We start from the raw sequence: 21756 nt of genomic DNA on the forward strand, positions 1-21756 counted from the left end.
CTGTGATGATAAAATTCCGCCATTTGACTTTGTTATAAGCCACTTTATTTCAACCTTAAAACTTATGGTAATACACGTCCAAAATATAACATATTCTGTGAATGTCCAGTGTATTGATTAATTCCAGTTTCATGCAGGGCGATCTACAAGTCACACAACCATTTCCTGACGTACGTCTTGTTTTTGAAAGATTAATTATAATTATATAAAACATGTAGAAATCTTGACAGTCTTTAGAAAGGTGGTACAATTTAAAAATATTGAACGTAAAATAGGCGTGCTGGTGGTGAGTTGCTATACGCTCATCATACGTTCGTAATTTTTTTTAGTTACGTTTGATAGTTTAACCAATCGTGGTCACACACCCTTAGAAAATCATAAATTTTCCAGTGTGGACCGAGTGTAAGTAATATGTACATTAAGTGCGCGTGGGAAATGTAGTGTGTACAAAGACGAACCTTCATAAAATGTTTCGAGAAGTGCCACAAGTTTCCTGTTGCTTTCAAAATTTTATCTAACTCTTTGCATGCATTTCTAATCTGCAGCCATGCGTTCTAAATGTCCCACACAATTTATTTTTCTCGTAAAATAAGAAATGTAGATTAAAAGTCTTATTTAAAAGTATCTTAACATTTTTTTTCTATTTTATATCAGATCGTCAATAACATTCCTACGTCGGTTCCTTTCGCTTGTAGTCAGCGAGTAACAGTGACGAACCTGTAGGAAGCAAATAAGTTGACACGTTTTCAGGCAGAGAATATTAGGACGATAATTGACATTTCTGAGACGTGAAGGTACTTTGTCCTGACACTTAATATACCATCGCGTCGTGTCCTCTGAACAGAGCAGCAGGAAATGTTTCTCTTCAATAATATATACCAAAGGAAGCTGTGAAAGGCGAGAGAACTTCATAAGATATGTCAAACCATTTACACTTTTCGTCCATAAATCATACACGGTCTACAGGTAATGTCGTGCCAATGGAATGAAAAACATCCCCCTTTGGAATCTCTCCGTTTGGAAGGCATTTACCAGAATGTGGCATTTCATATTGATAGTCCTTATTACGTAACTCTGTCACGTGCGCTTAAATCGTTGTTCCATTTCCTCCTCAGGCATTGTGGGTGGCGTATTATCAGGGGTAACTTTCCAACAAGTCATAGAAGAGAGTTGGAAAATGTAAGGTATTGGAAATGGGAAACAGAGATACTTGTCAAGTTAGAAAAGGAAAACTACAGCTCAAAGAAGTTTCTTTTTTGTTCTATCGAATGCCTAATATGACTGCATTAAAGACTCATTTACAAATCGATAGAGGCTTTTTGTAATGCGTTCTGTCTGCTTATGTCATGCAGGTAACATGTCTAATTCTTTTCCATATCATCGTATACTATGGTTCTTGGTAGACTCGGAAATTGAACAAGTGTGTAGGCGCTTTCTCAGCAGTTTTAAAAGTGCACCTATTATTTCGCCAAGTAACAGTCTGTCCGTCCACAAAATCAACAAGAGAAACTCTGGATGGATTTTAACGGAATTTGGTATTTGAAATATTACAAGTATTTCTTGAAATTTTCCAATTCCGGTTAATATTGTAGAGTGGTAAGGGGCACATCGCACGAAAACCGACATAGGTATTTACCTGAGGGCACAGAGCATGAAATAAGAAGTTATTTTTCTTAATATGTTCATAAAATATCAAAAATGTTTAGAGTTCTAATTTCAGGACCTGAAAGAACTGTGCATGAGAACGTACATAAACTACATTGTATTTAAATTATAATACATTTTTTTACACCATTTCAGATTTAATAAGAATGGTTTTTTGAAATAAATTAAGCTACCGCACGTCGAAATTAATATGATATCATTGTTCGTTTTATAAACCGTTCAATTTTTATGTATTTTCATGCCTCTGGGGTAATATTTACAAACCTATCCGCACCACAATTTCCATAAACGCACGAATCCACAGAAAGACTAATCAGTATTACAGGATAATTTCGCTGATGTTTATGCCTATAATTAAATATGATTCTGTCACGCAACATGCGATATATAAAATGCAATTCAGCTATTCTGTTTCCAAAGCCATTTCTCTTTTAAAATGCGATGATTATTACAGTATACGATAAAAGTGCGCACACAATGTAATTACTACTATAATGAGATATCATTAGGGAATTGTTTACAAACCACACATATTTAACGATAACCTGTAATTAATGAGTCTCCAACATTGCTATGCTACATTTACTTTATATTTTGGGGACTATAAATGAGAAACACAATGCTGGAATTTTCCTGCGTTATTTAAACAAGGTTTTGTAAAATGAGTGTATGATTAAGAGGTTGTATTTTTCCCCACATATCTGTCCACGTATGTTTCGATCTTGAAACTGTTATATGAATTTCGAGTGACAAGAGTTTACACCAAATACTGCTAAAAGAATTCTTAGTTTGGGTCAATCGGTCATAAACTCAAACCCTTATTTGTAAAGTTGAAGTTAGATTTTATCTAGTTTCTTAAAAGTTGTTTATTAAAAATTCCATTACAGGAACCACCGTCTCTGTTGAGTGGCGACCTCTTGTGCTAATTACACCTGTTCTGGAGACTCAAGGCTTGAATCTCGGCTATGTTACCTACTATTCAAATATTTTGTGGTTGCCCCAGATTCCTCCAGGAAAACGATCACACTGTGGTGCATTATATTTCTTGAATATTCGATTTGTATTCGGCATACTAAAGAATTCCAATTTACTTTTTGTAACCGGAAGGATCATCACCGTATTCACAAAAGCCCACCACTGGCTCCATCGTGAGCTAGATGCATCCAATTACATTGCCATTGTCAAGAATCAGTCCAGGTCCGAGGCGATTTTAAATATTTCGTAACAAAGTACGTTTTTAGGTTAGCCCTACATAGTGAAAAGAGACCCACAATATATGGCCAGAAAAACGCTGGCATAACTAATCCCAACGAGCTCAGTCTTTCTAGAGAATGTGATAGTACATTCAGCATGTAAATACGAGGGTGAGTCAAATGAAAACCGTAATTTTTTTTTAAAATTTAATTTATTGAGTGAAAGCGGTACACAACTATATCATTTTTCTACATAGTCTCTGTTTCGTTCAATACAGGCCCTCCAGCGTTTACGAAGTGTATGGATTCCTCTAGAAAAAAATTCTTGTGGTTGTCTGCGCAACCACTCATGCACCGCCTGCTGTATCTCTTCGTCAGAACGGAACTTCTTTCCTCCCATCGCCTCTTTGAGTGGCCCAAACATGTGGTAATCACTTGGGGCTAGGTCTAGTGAGTATGGCGGATTGAACAAGTGTGTAGGCGCTTTCTCAATAGTTTTAAAAGTGCACCTATTACTTCGCCAAGTAACAGTCTGTCCGTCCACAAAAACAACAACAGAAACTCTGGATGGATTTTAACGGAATTTGGTATTTGAAATATTAATATTAGTCTTGGATTGTTGCAACTGTTGCACGGGCAGTATGGGGCCGAGCATTGTCATGTCAAGGACACCTCTAGTCAAAAGTCCACGTCGCTTTGATCTGACTGCAGGTCGAAGATGATTCTTCAAGATTCTTCACTGATTAAAAAACGAATTACAGAACGTTGTTCTTCTTTCGTGCACGTAACTAGTGGAGCAGCCATTTTCAAATTGGCACTGTGATGGCGATATGTTTGTCTGCATTATACTACCACCTATAGGATACTCTTTATAGCATTGGTAACATGTCTGCCAACTTATAGGACAATGGCGCGATATTTCGAATTTTTATCTCAGTTTTACGGTTTTCATTTGACTCACCCTCGTAAATTCCCCACCTTTCATGGGACCCTAAGGCTCACTGTCGTCTTCAAAATAACAGACCAGGGGTCCCTGTCCTGAACCTAATGAAAGCAGTCCACATTCCCAAACACTTTTTTCAGTTAAGGTTAATTTTAATATTATCATCTCATCTCGCCTTGGCCTCCACACCGGTGACTTCTCTTCTGACCTTACAACAAAAGTTTATGTTTCCATTTCTCGGCTTCCGCATACGTGTTACGTTCTTGACATTTGGTTTTTTCGTCATGAGATAATTTTCTTAGTCTCTCTTGTAGCGTTGTTATCTGAAAACTCTCTACCGGCTCGTACACCTCGTAAACTCTTTTCATGGAATTGGGCTAAGCTGGAAGGATTCACGGGAACAGATAATTGCGGTCTCTCCATGTGGCAGCAAACTCCTCCTTCCTGTCTTCTAATGAAGTTCCTATTCACTACAAGAGAACTTAATCTGGTTTTGTCGTCCTACGCTGTCTGACATTTTATTCTCTGGAATAGAATTAATTGAAAACGTTGTAACGTAGATTTTGTTTTGTATTCGAAGCGGTCTTTTGTATGTAAACAATTGGGCTTAAATTACTGCTCGAATTTGTCTAAAATAGTCGATCCAGTAATTCATTTGAGGTGTATTTGTAGAAAACAGTAACATAGAAAAAGATTTTTAACCTTAAGGACTATTAGAAAATCACACGTGAAGTACAATTTATATTTAATGAGGTTCAAGGTCATTACAGTGGTAGCTGTAAGGCTACTTGGCTTCACAACTTAGGGGGAAAAAAAGTTTTTCTTTTTTGTTTTAAGTAGTTCCATAGTCTTCGCGCCAGTGTGTTACCTGAAATGTAATAAATAATACAAGAAATGTTTAACTTGTGATGTTTCCGCTTAGCCCGGTTCCGTTTTATACAGGTAACATCCAGCGGTGTTCTTACCGTTTAATATGTGGACGTACGTGCTTGCGGGCTGGGCATTGCTTGGTACGCACGAGTAATTCCCCGAATGCTCTGGTGAGGCGCTGTTTATAAGCAAGGTGCTGGTTTTAGCAGGACGGTCAGTTGTGACGTTCACACCACGGTCTCCGTCATAATTTATCATCCGGTTGTTGTGATACCAGAACACGTAAACGGGAGGTTCTGTGCTGGACACCAGAGTGCACTGTAGGCTTAGCGTGCTGCCGAGCTTCAAGTATTTTTCCGCAGGACCAGATATTTCGGCTCTAGCTTCTGAAACAGTCAGAGTTGTAATTTACGTAAAACTTATGAGTGCGAACTATTGAAATATGTAACTTCCCAAAAAAGTCATCATGAATGTATCAAGTACGGGAGACTTAAATATATATTAAACTAGTGGTTTTCAAAGTGAAGTTTACTTTTAACTCTTTTTTGGGCACTTCATTCCCTTAATCTCTTACGAGACTTTGCCTTTAATGTAACCCTGGGTGTTGGAATATCTATTCAGAAGTTGTGCTTGTACATTTGGCTTAAGAATTACTACAATAGAGGAAACATTTTCGTACAAAGTTTGCTTACTTAAAATACAGCGGAAAGTAGAATGTATATACATTTTGAAAAAAAAATTCTGTCGATTTCCTTACTCGTTACTGTTCAAAAACACTTTTCATCCAGGAAACCACTAAGGGCAGAAGCAGGAAGGAACCACGCTGTATACTTCGCAAATTATTTTATGTATTTCAAAATGTGCTAAGAAATATGTCGACACTTCTTATTTTTATTCCAGTTGTGGTTGAAACTAGGTAAAGAAACATCGACTCTTGAACGTAAACTTCTTTTCCTCGAGTCTTAGTAACAAAAACTGTGTTTCATCCTTTGAAATAGTTCGGTTCCGTTGAAAGTTCATTGGATCCAATTCTTGAAACAATTTTCTTTACAGGAGTAGTAAGTTATATATGCGTTGTTAGCACAAAGTGTTTGAAATTAACGCATGATAGGGATGACTTCGTATGTTCGTCTATGTATCCAGTCCGTCTTTGTTTTATTTCTGAAACTAATTGAGGGGATTATATTTAATAGTCTTAAACGTCTGCATCAGAATTTGTGAGTTGAACATGATTTTCTTTTGTGTTAATCCAGTATAACAGATATTTGACGTAATCGTTCAAATCGAACTTAGTTTTCTAAAAGAGGTGGATTAGATTTCATATTCTACCCCTTGGGGACAATTTTTGGGTAAGAAATGTTTAGATTGAAGAAAGTATTAAGTTTTTTTTCATTTAATTTTTCTAAAACAACGTTATCAAATTGATATTTTTAATGTTAAAGAATTGTGTTTTCTTTGCGGACTGACTGAATAATTAAATTATGTTTGGCGACCTTTGGCTTTAGGAATATAATTCATATACTTTATCGTTTTCCTGTTGACAGATACTCTGATTAAGACACTGAACTGAATCATTACGTACTTAAATAGTTAAAAGATTTGAACTGTAACTCACCTACTACTTTGAGTTCGATGAAGATGCTGCTAGGCGGGTGTGAAGACACCTGACATTCGTAGAGCCCAGCATCCCTGTGTTGAACAAACTTGATCTGCAATGTCCAGTCCTGCAAAACAACAATTCGTCATCCGGCATGAATTACGAATAGTTTAATAAAATAGTGTGTAAATAGTCCCTTTGCGTATCTATTTTATCTAGAAGAAATTGTCTTAATGGGATTAAAAAATTAAACTCGTAAAATGCCTGTGTCAAACCCATTCAGAAAAAAATCAATCTTTCCAGCTCCACTACAAGAGATTAAAGATCAGAAAATGTAACACTGAATTATGATCAGGACGGTTTTTCATCTAGATCAGAGGTTCTCAGTCTTTTTTTTCGCTGGCGTACCACTAATTCTAATTTAACACACTAAATGTACCACAAACCAAATGCGTTCAGGGAAAACTTATTTATGTTAATATTATCTTTTGATTTTCTTACTTAGTTCGCGTATCACTCAATATTGGCTCGCGTACCATAGGTTGATAAACGCTGACTAGAGCGAAGAACACAGTAAGGATAAATAATAAAAAAAACTTTAATGTCAAGTGGGAAAAAAGAATTCGGAAAATAAGAAAAATATCTATGATCGGTACACGAGGACAAAATATTTGGGAAGCATCGAGGTAAGTAATACCCTATGAGACTACACGTTTTTCAGAAATACGTTTTAAAACTGCAGACTACATTTAAGTGGATTAGAATGTGGTTCCGTATCAGAAATGAACGTTCAGTAACAGGGACTTCTTTGAAATCTGACTAATTATTTACTACTACGAATCAAGATAGTGTGATGCCCCCCCCCCCCCCCCCAGTGTGATCTTCAATTATGTATGAGATTTATGGATACTATAAACTATTGCAGGTTCTGATAAATGTTAATTTATGAGATGGTGAGACGCATGTGACGTATCATAATATTCTGTTCCAAAACAGGTTTATCTTCAGGCTGATTTTGGGAAAACTGCATTATCTGGTGGAATGTTATCTAGGCTCCGATTTAAATTAAAACGATGTTCTAATAGTAAGGAGCTCAGAGATTTGCAAAGCTCGAAGCAGAGGAAAGTATTTCGCAACTCGAAGTAGAGTGAATTTTGTTTATGAACTATACATTTACAGTTTCGTAGGAACTTACAAGACAACTTATTTTATCCAAAAACCTAAGCTTCATGAATTTGAGCTTCAGCTTCAGAAAGTTAATGAATACACATGTTAGTACCTGTCATGTATCGAATAACTGGATAAATCGATTGCATTCAAGAAGGAAATAATTTTTGGATTTTGGCGCAAGAAAAACTGTACGTAATAGCAAATACATTCGGTTTTAGCAGTAAATGTTAGAAACTCTCTTTTTTGCTAATGAGACATTCTAAATAATTCTTAAACGCGAGTACTAAGTTATTATATTATACTTTACAATCTGTGAGAATAAAGCACTATTTTTTTTATTTTCCTTATCACGCTCTTAAGAGTTCAGTGGCATTTATATGCGTCTTTTGTGAAAGAGGCAAACTGCAAATAAGGGATGCTGTTGGGGGCAATGGACCTTGTGGTGTATTAATCGCTACTGTTTGCTCAAGGGGGCGTCTTTAATATCCGGCTGCTGCTTCTGCCATATGACGCACGAGGAATTGGTGCTGTTATTGACAAAGTGCTGTGGGGACGGAACCTCTAAACTACCCTGTTCTCTTACAGATGAAATTCTTCTGCTAAACACCGCAGGGAAATGCCAAGAGTATCTGTTTTGTAAAGTGACGGGACAGGTCAAACATAAAAATGTAAGACAACTTTTAATGTCGATTTAACTTCAAAGTGAAAGTATCTGGGAACAAAATGAAGTTTAATAGATCTGATATAACCTTACAATAAAATTAATCCTTTGAACCAGAAGCTTCTCTAAATAATATTTAAGATTTCAGTACTTGCAGCAAAGAAAACACAGCATTTTGGCATCACAATGACGAGTTGTTTAATGCTGTTGAATAAAAAGTCATTGTTTACAGTCGGAATCATAAAAAATCCACAAATAAAAAAAGACGTGTTCTTTATTGTTGACGCAGGTAGCACAAACAATTGTCATTGTGCTGTAAAGGGTTAAGATTTCAAATGATGATCATAATCTTTTCTACATATTAGGACCCGAAGATAAATATCTATCTCAGGCAAAAGGGCCGAGGAAAAGGGGATAATTTTATGTTATAGAAGAAATGTTAATTTTGCAAGTTATTTCGTGTTGCAAGTTACAGTTTTTAAGAAAACTGTACTCTGGGATGTTGCGCCTTGTTGTAGTCTGGTATAGGTTTCCCGAATGCTTAAAATTAACCAGCGTTTCAGTAAACATTGCAGTTGTCATCTTGATTGTTAATATATAATTGCTGTACGTTTTGAAAAACTTTATATAAGACATCTTCCAAGAACACCTAGCCATTAATTACATATTAACCCCAAAGTTTGTAAGAGCAATGTTTGTCTAAACGTCGGATAACGTGTGTTTATATTTTTAAATAAGTGATCACGAAAAGGAGCATTGGTGTTAGGTGTACAATACAATGCGTAGTATAAAGTATACAGCACATCCACTGCTTAATCTTTATTGTCTCAATAAATTTTCCTCTCAACTCGATAAACCCGCATATCAGATTAGATCAAAATGCCTAGACATTGCAACTGCCGACGAAATATTTTCCTTAGAACGGCTTAGTGAATTTCCATTGTTAACCCGCTTACACACGTCAGTTGCTCGTGTTAACAGATGATATTCCTTGTTGTTCCATTACAAGGGAACAGGAGAATGGTGTAGACATTTAGACTGGTGGCAGTACGTTACGCTGTAAACACATACAAAACACGCACGTAATTAGAACGTCACTAAATGTTTAAGAGTCCCGGCTGGACAGAGCCAAGGAGGATCTATGTACACTGTTTTGTAATTTACTCTAGTTCTGGCCGACTTAACAGCACCAAACACTCCCTACCTCGTTTTCATTCTGTCCCAAGTCTGTATGTAAACTGTGCTAATTGCTTCAGTACCTACTTCATCCTTCCTAAAGGCCGGATAAGAAGGAATTGTCGCTGATTGATTAGCAAACCTACGGCTCTGCGATACTAAATACGAACTGCAGAATCGAATTTGCGTGGGTACGAGATGAAGCTCTCCTTAACCAGCATCAGCCCATGAAAGGGTAAAGGAGGTGTTAAATTAAAGTCCTCCGAATGCTCAGATATTCTTAGTCGAATACAGTGGATAATAGTTGGCTCGTATATTATTTGATGTTGGCGAATACACTATACTATTAGCAGAAAAAAGAAGACGAAACAGTGTAGAAAATTATGTAACGTGGAATTGAGTAATTTTTACTTTTACATCATATAACAAAACAAATTATAGTGCTGTAGGCAAAAATCAAAAATAAAATTTTGGTTTCGTAAACACAGGTGCATAAAAGTGGGATATTTCTTGACCAGCTTAGTAACTATCGATATATTAAGGAAGTTTAAGTATCATGGCGTTGTTGTGAACGAACAGATTTATGTAGGGTAATTTTCTGAGCAGTTTCACACACTTGGTTTGTATACCATTGTAATCAAGAATAGTAAGCTGCAGAGAAATTGTTTTGTAAATACTAATATTTAAATTCGTACCAAATTTGTCAAGCTCAATGGAAGACACATCTTGGAAGACGTAGGCGTGGATGAAAGAATAATAATAGTAACATTTATATTGCAAAGATACGTTTTGAGGATGTGAATTAGATTCTTCTGACTCAGAATAGGGGAAACCCCCCAGTAAATGTAATTGACGGTACGTGGTAACAAATAGGTCTCAAAATGGTAATCAATATGATCCCGTGTTCTATATTTTATTAACACGAACCGTTTCAGTTTATGAAATTTATTTAGGGAGATAAAATGTTATCACATCTTTCCTCAGGAACCAAAATATCCTTCCATACAACCTTTTACTCATTGTGCCTCTCACTTTAAAATAACCTCATTTTTATATAAAGTTTTGCATTAAGCTACTTCAGTCGAAGTTTAATTTACAATGTTAAAAAAATTTAGATTTGTGTTAAACGAATTTCTAGTTACAACGGAATGAGGTATATTGTTTATTGCGAACTTTGGAGTGTGGAGCGAAAGACGTATTTCGTGATTAGCACACCATGTTGCCAGTCCCTGGCAATGAAGAAAGCGTTCCCTACAGTTCAGTCTGCCAAGCAGAACTGAGAACTTTGCATGCCACTCACCCCTTACAGGCTACCGAGAAGTTCCATTGCCCTGAAAGACCGTAATCTACCTACCTTCATGACTAACTAAGTAACTACCTAGATTGTAACTCCATGGAGTTGAGTCTCGCTTGATAAGCTAACAGTACGCTCAGCTAGTCGAAAAATTCCAAAAGTTTTATCTAACCAGAAGGTTCAATACCGTGTTCATAACAACCCGCTACCGGTCCCTACCTTGAGCCAGATGAATCCAATCTATATTCCGAAGTAGCTGATTCTCAATACGTTTCCAGAAAGGTAGTTTAAGTTATATTTTTAGTGGTCATCTTTATTGTATTTACAAATTTATTGTTACAGTTATTAATCACACTGCTTGTATTTATAAATTAATTTATTAAATATACACACAGACAGTTTTAAATTACTTCTATGGATGAGAATGGGACTAGTTGTGTTTTATTTAATATATTAAATTTTTCAGGGACGTCAATTTCTCAGGAAATCGTAACATAATTTTGGCTTCAGGCAAATTTGTATTTGTGTTAGACTGATACAGACAAAACCATAATTGACGTAACAACTATTTGTGTTGACTGTAGATGTAACATTTTTTTTCGAAATGCTTTGTAGATGAAACGTATGGATCAACAGACATGTGACATCCCAAACGTGTACTTGTTTCAGTTTGTGGAGATTTATTTTAATCACAAAAAGTAATATTAGTGATCTAGACATGTGCAATATTACAAAGGATGCTTTTGACACAAGGGATAATTTTATTGCAATTTAACATAGTAAATTTCAAATCAGTCTGAGCCATTATTGAAATTGGGAATATGATGCAAACTACATTTGATTGGTGTAATATGTTAGTGCCACCTAAAACATTGCTGTCAAATGCACGTGTTAACCAATACAGACAGCTTGTTAACTGTTTCTTCAGAGTTGTTTTTTTGTCTGTCTTTATGCGCATGCGATAAATATACAATGTTACATAAATAAATTGGTTCGTCGATTACTCTTCGCGAACGGATGTGATTTCGTACGTGTCATGACATATTTCTACAGCCCTGTGATCTTTTAAAAATATTCAGTTTAATTTGACTATTAACTTACGTGTGTTTTAGGTAGCGTACCATAAAATATAATGACACTAAAATAAGAACCGAGTGGAGTAGAACAGCGGACACGTAACCAAGAAGTATCCGGAACTTTTAGTAATTAAATGCATCCAGCACTTTCCGCCGTCGATCCAGGAAAGTGCTGAAGTAGTGCCTGGAGTAGCCCTGGATTAAATTATCAATAAAATAGGCGTGTGTGCTCACTATCTAATTTTACACTAGGCCTTTCTCAGTTAAGAACTGGAGTTACAGGCGTTAGACATGGGCTTGTACGAATCAGTTCATTGATTTGTTGAGTTTAACTCCATGTACAAAAGACTGTTTAAGTCCACCATCGGGGTTTTTGTAATTTAAAGCACTAATTTAACCTTAATGTCGGTGTTCTCTTATTGGACCGACTTTATTCTTATAACATGAAACTTAATCTACCTTCCCTGTTTCCACTAATACCGTTTTTACATTTCCACCTAACGTTAAACAGATATTCTCATATATTCATTTATTCTACGTTAGTACAGTTCATCATTCATGTGTAAGCTACTTTACGGTTAAGTAAGCTATATCTTACCAATAAATTATTTATTCTACTTTCTCGTCACAAAATATTGTAATAAAATCTGTAGAAATATTCATTTCCCTTAGACATCGAGGCGTCCTACCTTTCCAGACCCCTTCTCAACAACATCAACTTCCTTACACCCCGCCAGCACACCGCTCCCATATATACAGCATTCTATAGATGGGTCCCTAACTCAATAAATTTTATATTAAGATATAATAATTCATTGAATTGAGAAATGTTGTTTTACACATTCAGTAGAATGAAGCTGTTTCACTTCAGAATTCTGAAATTACTACACCTAGTTTGATGCTGCAGGAACTTGAAGTGATTAGTCTGTTTTCATCAGACTAGGTAGACATTTCCTACCAAATGCGATAGGCTATATCGATTCCCACCTGTTGCCCCATTCAGGTGACGTTTTGTGATTGGTGTGACTGACGTCACCTGTCAAGTTGTTGAAATGAGCTGTCATCCTTTTACTTTATCTGATATAGAGAATTTCTTCCAATTATCTAAGCCAATTTCCTTCTTTTAAATATTTCAGGATAATTGGTGAGACCTACAGGAGGTCTACGTTAATAATTAAAAATATTTACTGATTAATTTTTGTGGATAATTTAAAATAGTACAGATACTGACTAATCGTCCTGAAGATGGAGGCGGTAACACCTCTGAAACGTCGGTGAAAATGTATCAGACTATACATGGCGTATCAACCCATGGCATTTGAGGTTCTCAAGGCTTCGAATGTGAAGATGGCTGTCTTATACGTTGTAGCGCCTTGTAGTCTGGTAGACGTGTACCGACGTTTCGGTTACTTTCTGCCTTCATCATCGTGAAATGAACTGCTATATTTCGGCAGGGACTAATCCAGATCGTGGTGATGAAATTTGGCTTGATCTTTGATTTTACCTCTGAGTGTTGGGCGTGAATGGTCTGGTAGCGTTCGTCCCCGGTATACGTCGTGAGTCCCACTGTTAGCAGGTGGTAATAGTCCTTCCTTCGTATCCAGGACACCTGCAACATAAACCGAAATTCCACTGGATCAGCACACAGAATCGTTAAAGCCTATTCTTTCAAGATTCCCGACTTCAGTTCATTAATTCGATAAGGATAGAAAGAGTAATCAGATTGCAGGGGAATAGACATGTTGGTCGATTTAAAATGAATCTTAGAGAAACAGGATTTAAGGGTGAATATTTTACTTATATGCCTCAGGACAGCGGCAAATTTTTGGCTGTTTTAAATGAGCCATAGAGTTCCATAAAAATGAGGGGAATTTCTTAACTAGATAAGCTCGCTTTTTGTATCTGAACTTCATTTCATGGAGCTTGGAGTTTACTTTTGAGGAATATTTGACACACGACGTTTCGGGACTTGGCTCTATTCCTGTTTATTGTAATTATTTCATTGTTTATCGTGACTTTAAACTAATTTTTGACATACTATTAGATTGTGTGTGATAATGGAAAGATTGATTTTACAACAATACATTATTTTACACATTATACACTATTTTAATCTTAGTTAATAAATTAAGCATCTTTTATGGAACACGAGAATTCCTTGTAGTGTTCAAGAGACCCCGCCTTTGATATTTTATCATCAGCCGTGCGAATCCAATTAACATCTTTCCACTCAGATGCAATTTAATTTTATCCTCCCGCACAGGCCTGTACGTCACAAGCTGTGTCTTCCCTTCAGGTAGTCCAACTAAAATTCTGAGAGCACTTTTCAATTCTTCTAAACATATTAGCAATGTGTTTCTTCCACGTCATACTTCTTGATTTGTTCCTTTTAACGACACTAAATGTAGAGTAAATATTATGACTTACGCAGTTTCTCCATTCTCCTGTGTATTTTGTGTATATGACTTCTTATGAGTATTTCCTGTATGTTATAAGACAGGATATTTCCAGCAAAAGGTGACTCCTTGATTTTTATGAAGCCGAATTTAAATGACGCGATGTTATTTAATTCGTAATTCATTCTACAGTAAAATTATAGTAAAATGATTGGGATAATATTCACTGCACACGTGCAGAATTTCACTTCAGGTTCCCCTCAGACCTTCGCCCTACGAAATGGCGTTTATTCCTTCCTTTCGGCGCCTGCATGCGTTCATGGCGGACTGCATACGCATAGAGGCAGTCTGGCCACATCACTAAATTATCAATTGTTACATTAATAATATATGAATTGAGCATTCATGCATCAAAGCATAGCTGTAATATCTCCGGATTTTCACTTCAAGTAATTTATCTGAGATTGACATTTATAACTGTTAAATATGGGAAATTTCAGTTCGCTTCAATGGGTATACGTTTTGAATTTCTGCCTCAGGCTTTAATTTCTCGAACCCCTCTTTTCATTTCACACAATTCATCTGCAACTCTACGAACAGATGCAAAAATCATGGCCGAGAAGTTGTCCATAATTCCACACGTTTTCACGATGGATGCAGTAGTGTTTAGGGATTCGAATTAGTGTTGAATCCATTTAGTGCAACTCTACAGTTTCGGTAAGCGTGGTTATCGCAGTGATGTTCATGCTTCGTAGGATATGCATGTAGTTTTTATGCGCGGTAGCAAACGTGGTAATTCGTGTGTGTACGTCGTACAACATGTCAGTAGAAGAGGTAATGATGCTCGCATGTGACTCGTTCACTTGGTGTATGGTCATCACGCTTGTTGGCATGTCGCCTGGGAGAGTAAGTTGTCTGCTCACGAAACATAACCTCAACCCCATTTCGTTAATATTCACATTGTCTCCAACGGAGCGGAAATACAGTGACAATAAACATTCTGATGTGTGTGCTAAGATTTATGTGTGAGCGTTTCTATTTTTAACCTTAGATATTAGCTACCTTTATAAAATTTTGTCCTGTGCTCTACTTCGTTTCGTCTGTGTTTACCTCTATACTAACTTTGTTACTTGCATGAATAGACTGTCTGCGTTTCATGACATTAAGCCCAAAATATTGTGCTGTGTTAAACTGTCAGGTCCCTATAAACCTAGCATTTTTCGCTCTATTTGATAATTCATCGTCCTGATGACGGAGGCAGTGTGACCACTGAAACGTTGGTGGACATCTACTACACTACACGGAGTATCTGCCGAATATTAAAATGAAAACGAAATTGTGGTAATACTTTAAGCATATCTTAATCCTCTTTGTAGAAACGGCAACTCTTAATGCAAGATATTTCGTCCCATGCAATCTCAGTTTCACTTAAGCCTCATTAAAGTGGTTCAACCGCAGTTGATAACTCGGAGTGAAAGTTGTCTCTCGCTCAGGGCAGTGTGCCAACCCCGTCTCTGGCTTGTGAAGGTGCGCCATCGACGGACGGGAAGCTACGGCAGCCGTAGGGCGCCATTATGCACGAACCGTATCGTGTTTTATAACGACGTTGTTTCTGCACAATTTTCTTCATCCGAATGTTGTTTCTTGTGTTATGGCATAGAACTGCAGAATGTTGTTTTAACTCTAAAATTAATTGAAAAGGTGTACTCTTTGGAGGACACTGACATTTCAAAAGTGTTCTTCACGCTACATCACGTAGGTCATTGTTCAACTAATTCTACAAAAAAGGATGGTAGTATCGTACGATAGCCCCACGCCTGGCAGCCAAACTGGGGAGATGTGGTCCGAGGTGCGAGGTGTTAGAAAATCGTACCCGTTTGGGGTTCCCCGAAAGTTCCGAAACCCTGCTTTGGCCTGGATGATGTAATGTGAGATGCCAGAGGCACAGGACGTCTAGAATACCTAAGGCATGGAGGGGTAGTGTACAAGGGGCAGGACGCCATGACATGGCGGAACGAGCGATAGGAGACAAAGGCTTTTGGGGACAAACGGTAGTCCAGCTTAATGTGACTAACAGGTACAGCAGGTTCACATTGTTTTGCAACATTTGTCCCCGGTTATACTTGAGAAACAGTGTCACTCATCTAGTTAGGAAAGTTCCTGCCTATTGTGTGGTCATTAACTTAATTAGTGGGTTCACAACAGCCCACTGCTTCTCCACATAATGAAGCTAGATGAATCAAGTGGACATCCTCACATCCTATTTATTTAAAATCCGTTTTAATATTATCTTCCATATTCCGAACAAGTATCTCAAGCGATCTTCTTCTTGCAAGATTATTGGCTGAAACTAGCCATTACTAGTATTATTATTTGTGAAATATTGGGTTATATTCTCGAAGAAAATGTCGTCTATCCTGGTAGTGTAGGATTTTGCAATAATGTATTCGCCATGTTTTCGCGTTCTTTAGTATAACGCACATCTGACATTAGAAATACAGTTGTCATATGTTATTGACAGAACTAATAAGCGCAACTGATGGACTATAAAGCTATAGAAACTAAATATTATTTTTCGATTAGTTTGATTAAATATACGTCATGTCGATGGTTGTTCGAGCAGAAAGATTCTGCTTTCCTTGGCTACAGTTTGAATGATTAAACACTCATGTACTTTTGCCATCCAACTTATAAAATATAATGTTTAAGTTTTCAAAGTCGCCTGTTCCTTTATTGTAATTGTTGTACAACCATTACATTGAATTTCATCTGTTCTTCTCACAGGATTGACCAGTAATTTCACTGCATGGCCATCAGACGCTGGTGAGTACAAGACGCTCATTAAAATTTATTTATCTTTTCTAAAATAAGTGTATATTAAGATAATTTCTGCTGGACGTATTTTTATATATTGCTTTATAAATAAAACTAATTTAGTCTTGATAAAAATACGCAATACAGACCAATTTTATATGCGTTAATCACACCGATTTTAATTTCGTGTGTATGACGAATGCCAAGCTACATGTTTACATCGGAGTAACTTTAAAATGAAATAAAATAAAATAAAATAAAATAAACTTACGTAGCAGATGGCCATAAACATGTCGATTGTATCTGCGAAGGAAGCAGTTTCAATGAGAATCTGAGATGAATGGCCGAATGTTGTCCTGTTTGTTGCGAAGTAAAAAAGAAAACCATGTTGCGACTCGCTATACTTGGGCGGGCCTAGCAATGCTTTCTTGGGAATAGAACGGGAAAATGTGAAGGCAGCAGCCAGCAGGGAGGTCAGATAAGTTTAGCGATGTTATTTACAGCGACCGAATCTCTCGTTACACAGAGTTTCAACGAAATGAGAAGATTCTGTACTCATTTCGCGAGAATTCCTTTGGGAGGGAAAGAGAAGCAATTGAAAGTGTGTGTAGAAAAATGTAACAAAGAGGCAGTAACAGGATCACGAGAAACAATTTATTACGAAACGCGTGTTACAATCAGTGTCATGTAATGTTTTGACGCTTGTTTAGACACAGCGGGTGGTAAATTTACGACAAGTGGATTAAACAGAGCGTTGGATCTGTGAAAGGCAAAATACCTTAAAATAGAGCCCATCGGAAGCTGACGGAAGTACAGCCAATGAAGTAATTATATTCCATTTATTTAATCGTAAGCTTCATTAGAGTCTTTACAACAACCTGACATTTGAGCCTACGTGACTTCGTAGAAGGTATAATTCCTAAACTAACGCATTCCTTTGTATCTCTCATCTCGTACGTGCTACATGCACAATCCATCTCATGCCTCTTGTTTTCAAGCATACAAATTTTGAAGCTTTAAACAAATAGTCACACTTAATTTACAATCAGTTTATTCGGAATAGGAACATATTATGGTTATGATTAGAAGTATTCGTGGAAGTTGAAGTTTACAGAGCTTAAGGACACGTGTTTAATGAATTCAGCCAAGTACAAAAGAAATCGGCCACCCGTAAGTAGCAACGATGCAGAAGAAAAGCTGTTACACAGAAGTGTCAAAGCAAATTATTAAGTGGTCGAGGGAAAATTTTTATGTGGCGACAATATCGTAGGATGTTTGTCAGTGCACAGAACCTTAGAACATGCTGAAAGGCTTCGGCTGCAGATGTCAGTTCCATTCTATTCAAGTACAAATAATAGAAAATACTGAAAGCGATGAGGCCATTAGAGGCGATTGGTTTTTGACAAATGGAGGAGTCTGTGTCTTGGAATATTATCATCAAGGTTCTATTCTTATACACAGAAATTGAGGCTTTCAGTTCTGACAAACTCCTTTTCTCTCCCCAAGACGCCAGGAAAAGTGTTTAATATTGGTTGTGTCGTGGTTAGAGATCAAGACGATTTGACATTTGCTGAATGTTAAGACTTTTACTTGTTTCTGGTTCTAGAATGGAGCAAATATAGGTTAGTCAGCGTTGTTACTAGACTCCGGGCTGGGCAACCAGAATCGATTTCTCACTGGGTTGTAGAAGTGATAGGGGTTTTATTATTTTTTTTGGGGGGGGGAGGCATCTTATAGTTAGAAGGTTCCCAGGCAATGCTGGTTCGTCATTCCGTTAAGGCTAGAATAAGAAAGAAGACGTTAGGGCGATAAGTAATGAGAGTTTGATAAAAGATAAGGCGGAATTTTTATTTTTATTATCGATAAAAGCTGAAATTATAATTTGGTAGGTTAAGTATGTAATCTAGTGGTCTCGATAATTATACTGAATCTGTCTTCGTATGTACCAAATTTCATGCAATTATGTTCTGTAGCTACGAATATCGAACGCATGGACGGACAGACACAGTCTCCCATCATGCATTTATTTGGTGAACATTATATTCCCTGCCGAAAGACTTCAGTTGAACGGTGTAGCCTAAGACCAGGCGCTCAGGCTGCAATGATATGGACCACTCTAGACAGTTTTCGTCTCTACCTGCATCGCGGAACATTAGAAGCCACAGGCGATGTGAAAAGGCGCCATTAAAGTAAATCGCTTTTCAGCAGCAAAACTTGCTTCCTTTCACAAATCTCTCCTGTTTTTATGGCTTCAACGCAAACATAGAATGTTGTGATAACTTAATAACAATTTTTTTGAAGACACGACGAGAGAAACATTTCCGTTCGTACGGTATTATTAGCCATAATTTTGTCCACAGTACACTTATAATCGGAGTGCGACTAAATATTCTTACGCTGTGGTGTTTGGTAGAAGTTGTTTCAGAGCTAATTACTGCCTCCATCACCAGGGCGATCGCGTATAATTGAATTTTCCACTTTCGCATTTATAATGGCGCATATAATCGAATCCGCGTTGGACAAACCTACAGTGGAGGAGGGTTTACTGTATGTTTCTCCGAAACTTTGTCATCTACCTACACGGCGTCAGGAGGTTAACGTAACCAGGATGAAAGTTGATGATGAATGTGAGGAGGTAGCATTGTCTTACCGTGCCGTCTCCGATGTTGCTGACGACGCAGGGGATGAGGGTTGTACTTCCGGTCTGTGCTGTTACGGAACTAGAGTTCTGAGTCGCGAAGTGAACCGGCTGAGGCGAGAAGGTGGCCGATAATTCGTTCCACTCGACTGGGACCTCTGTGCCGACCAAGGTCGCCGGTTGTGAACGAGGTCGTCGGTCCGGGTTGTCTTTGCTGCTGCTGTTGGTACTACTGGCTTCTGCAAAAGAAGTACAAGTAGACTGTCAGACAGATGGATGAACTTGCGCCTCATCACCAGGTTCTACTCAGTTGTGTTTCTTTAGCTCGTCATGAAATTCAGCGTCTTTTTTGCAACCATAAGATTCATTACTGTCTTCACAAGAACCTACAACTGATCCACTACATAACTTCACACCATATTAAAGATCCATTTTAATATTATCCTCATGTCTAACCCTAAATAAATTATTTTCTATAAGTTTATTATCGAAAACTTCGTATGTATGCCTCATTTTACAACAGCTTATACTTGTTCTACTTATATTATCCTTCTTAACGTGACCAATCATTATTACTGGAAAACGTGTTTGAATTATGAAGCTCGTCATTATGAAGATGGAAACAGTATGTTCTTCTGGTACGCCGGTATCTACCTGTAAGTGCGTTAAAACCCAGAAGAACATGGGCTTCTTCGGCAACGTGTCGCTGTTGAGACGAAAAAAATCACGCAGGCTCAATTTCTCATTCCAAATCTTGGTCTCACGTTCATGTCTCCCCCACCCCCCGACCTCTCGTCGCCTCCAGCGAAACCAATTCGCCGTGTACATGTCACAGGTTGTGCACAAAAACTTTCCATCTGCAGAGATTTGAGTTTGCTCAGTAAAGGTAAATATGTTTCCTCTGGAAGAATTCAATCTCTCAGGGCAGTTTCCGATATGTGATGGTTGTTTTGCTTGAATTGTATACCTAAGTTAAGTTACAACTGTAGGATTTTCAATAAGAATTTTTAAGGGCTATTAGTGGGCTCAGCGAAGTTAAAAATATTTGAGTTGTGAACAGGGAATGGAAGACGCCTCCATATACAGGCGATTACTTACAAAATACTCAGATAATTTTGATACGAATGTACCATGCAATTGTACTGAGATTTTAAGAATTTATGATAACTGAATGCAATGAAAATTTCTCGGGTTATCAGCCATGTCATTATGCAGTAAATTTATAATATTTATTTTATAATCTCTGCCCCCATGATTAAAAAACCTGTTCCAAATTCAACAGAATTCTTCATTGCATGCCGTAATATTACCTACATATTCTGCATGAAACACTTTTGTTTTGGTTTTTTTAAGTTTACAAACATGATTGCGGTATGAAATTTTGCGGTTATAATATAGAGATTTAACTTTTTACTGTTTAGATGTAAATATTAACAAAATTGGATCATTAATTTGTGTACTAATTAGTACGAAGTTTTTTTATACCCTCATCCATTATAAAGTATATAAACATATTAAGTTCCCACCAAATATTTTGTTAGTATTAACAAAATTGAGACCGTGTTCTGTCACAATACAACGCTGATATACAGTTTGTTCCTCAAGTCCAGGGTTTCAAAAATAGTTTCGCTGCTAGGTCTGGGTATATCAGCGACAAAAACAAATGACTACTGTGTCTTGTTAATGGACTCCACAAATCATTGTCCCGAGAAAATCAGAACCTATAGACATTTTTTCCCGTATAACGGGAAGGAAAGCATTTCCATTGTCAGAACAATGTTCTATTTTGCGATTGGTTCACAGATCTCTTGTGAATATAATGGTACATTTCGTATTTCAAATGGCGTTTACCATTTGTTATAGAAACTTACTCAAACTATAAGTCTGCTGACTTTATAGTCTATCTTACATAATTTTTTTAATAATTACCCCACATGTCTAATATCGTCCTGATAATGGGAACAGGAATCGCTTCTGAAACGCCAGTTAATGTCTACCAAGATTGCACTGCGTAATGTCTCTTTAACATAAAATTTTATTTATGACGGTGTTAAACAGAAAGAATGAAACGTTCTTTAAAGTACTTTATTAAATATTAACATCGTAAAATCTTTCAGATAGAAGCTGTGCAACCTAAGGAGTTTTTATTTTATTTTTTTATTTATTTATGTACCAGTTTGTACGATAAACCGCCCTGGGGGAACAATATGGAGAACATTTTGCGCTGTATGAATCGAGGATATGTGAAATTGATGCATATTTT

The 21756-nt window shown here is 37.1% G+C and overlaps 1 protein-coding gene across 2 annotated transcripts in view; it reads right to left on the minus strand.

Annotated features, from left to right (window-relative positions):
- LOC110828210 (limbic system-associated membrane protein) overlaps positions 1-21756 on the minus strand; it is an 83713-nt gene that overhangs the window by 9077 nt on the left and 52880 nt on the right. The window contains exons 2-6 of one of the 2 annotated variants that reach the window (XM_087344192.1): positions 19506-19732; positions 13150-13254; positions 6287-6395; positions 4767-5057; positions 4590-4669 (exon numbers count right to left, since the gene is read on the minus strand). In XM_087344192.1, coding sequence (XP_087200318.1) covers positions 4596-4669; positions 4767-5057; positions 6287-6395; positions 13150-13254; positions 19506-19732 — 806 coding nt within the window. In that variant the 3' untranslated portion in view covers positions 4590-4595. Of the gene's footprint in view, positions 1-4589; positions 4670-4766; positions 5058-6286; positions 6396-13149; positions 13255-19505; positions 19733-21756 lie in introns of those variants that run through there. The other variant, XM_022060706.2, reaches the window with a different exon arrangement.

Source organism: Zootermopsis nevadensis, unplaced genomic scaffold, assembly GCF_977971745.1.
Source record: "Zootermopsis nevadensis isolate Lab colony 2312 unplaced genomic scaffold, Znev_1.0 Znev_ptg000007l, whole genome shotgun sequence".
Lineage (NCBI taxonomy): Eukaryota > Metazoa > Arthropoda > Insecta > Blattodea > Termopsidae > Zootermopsis > Zootermopsis nevadensis.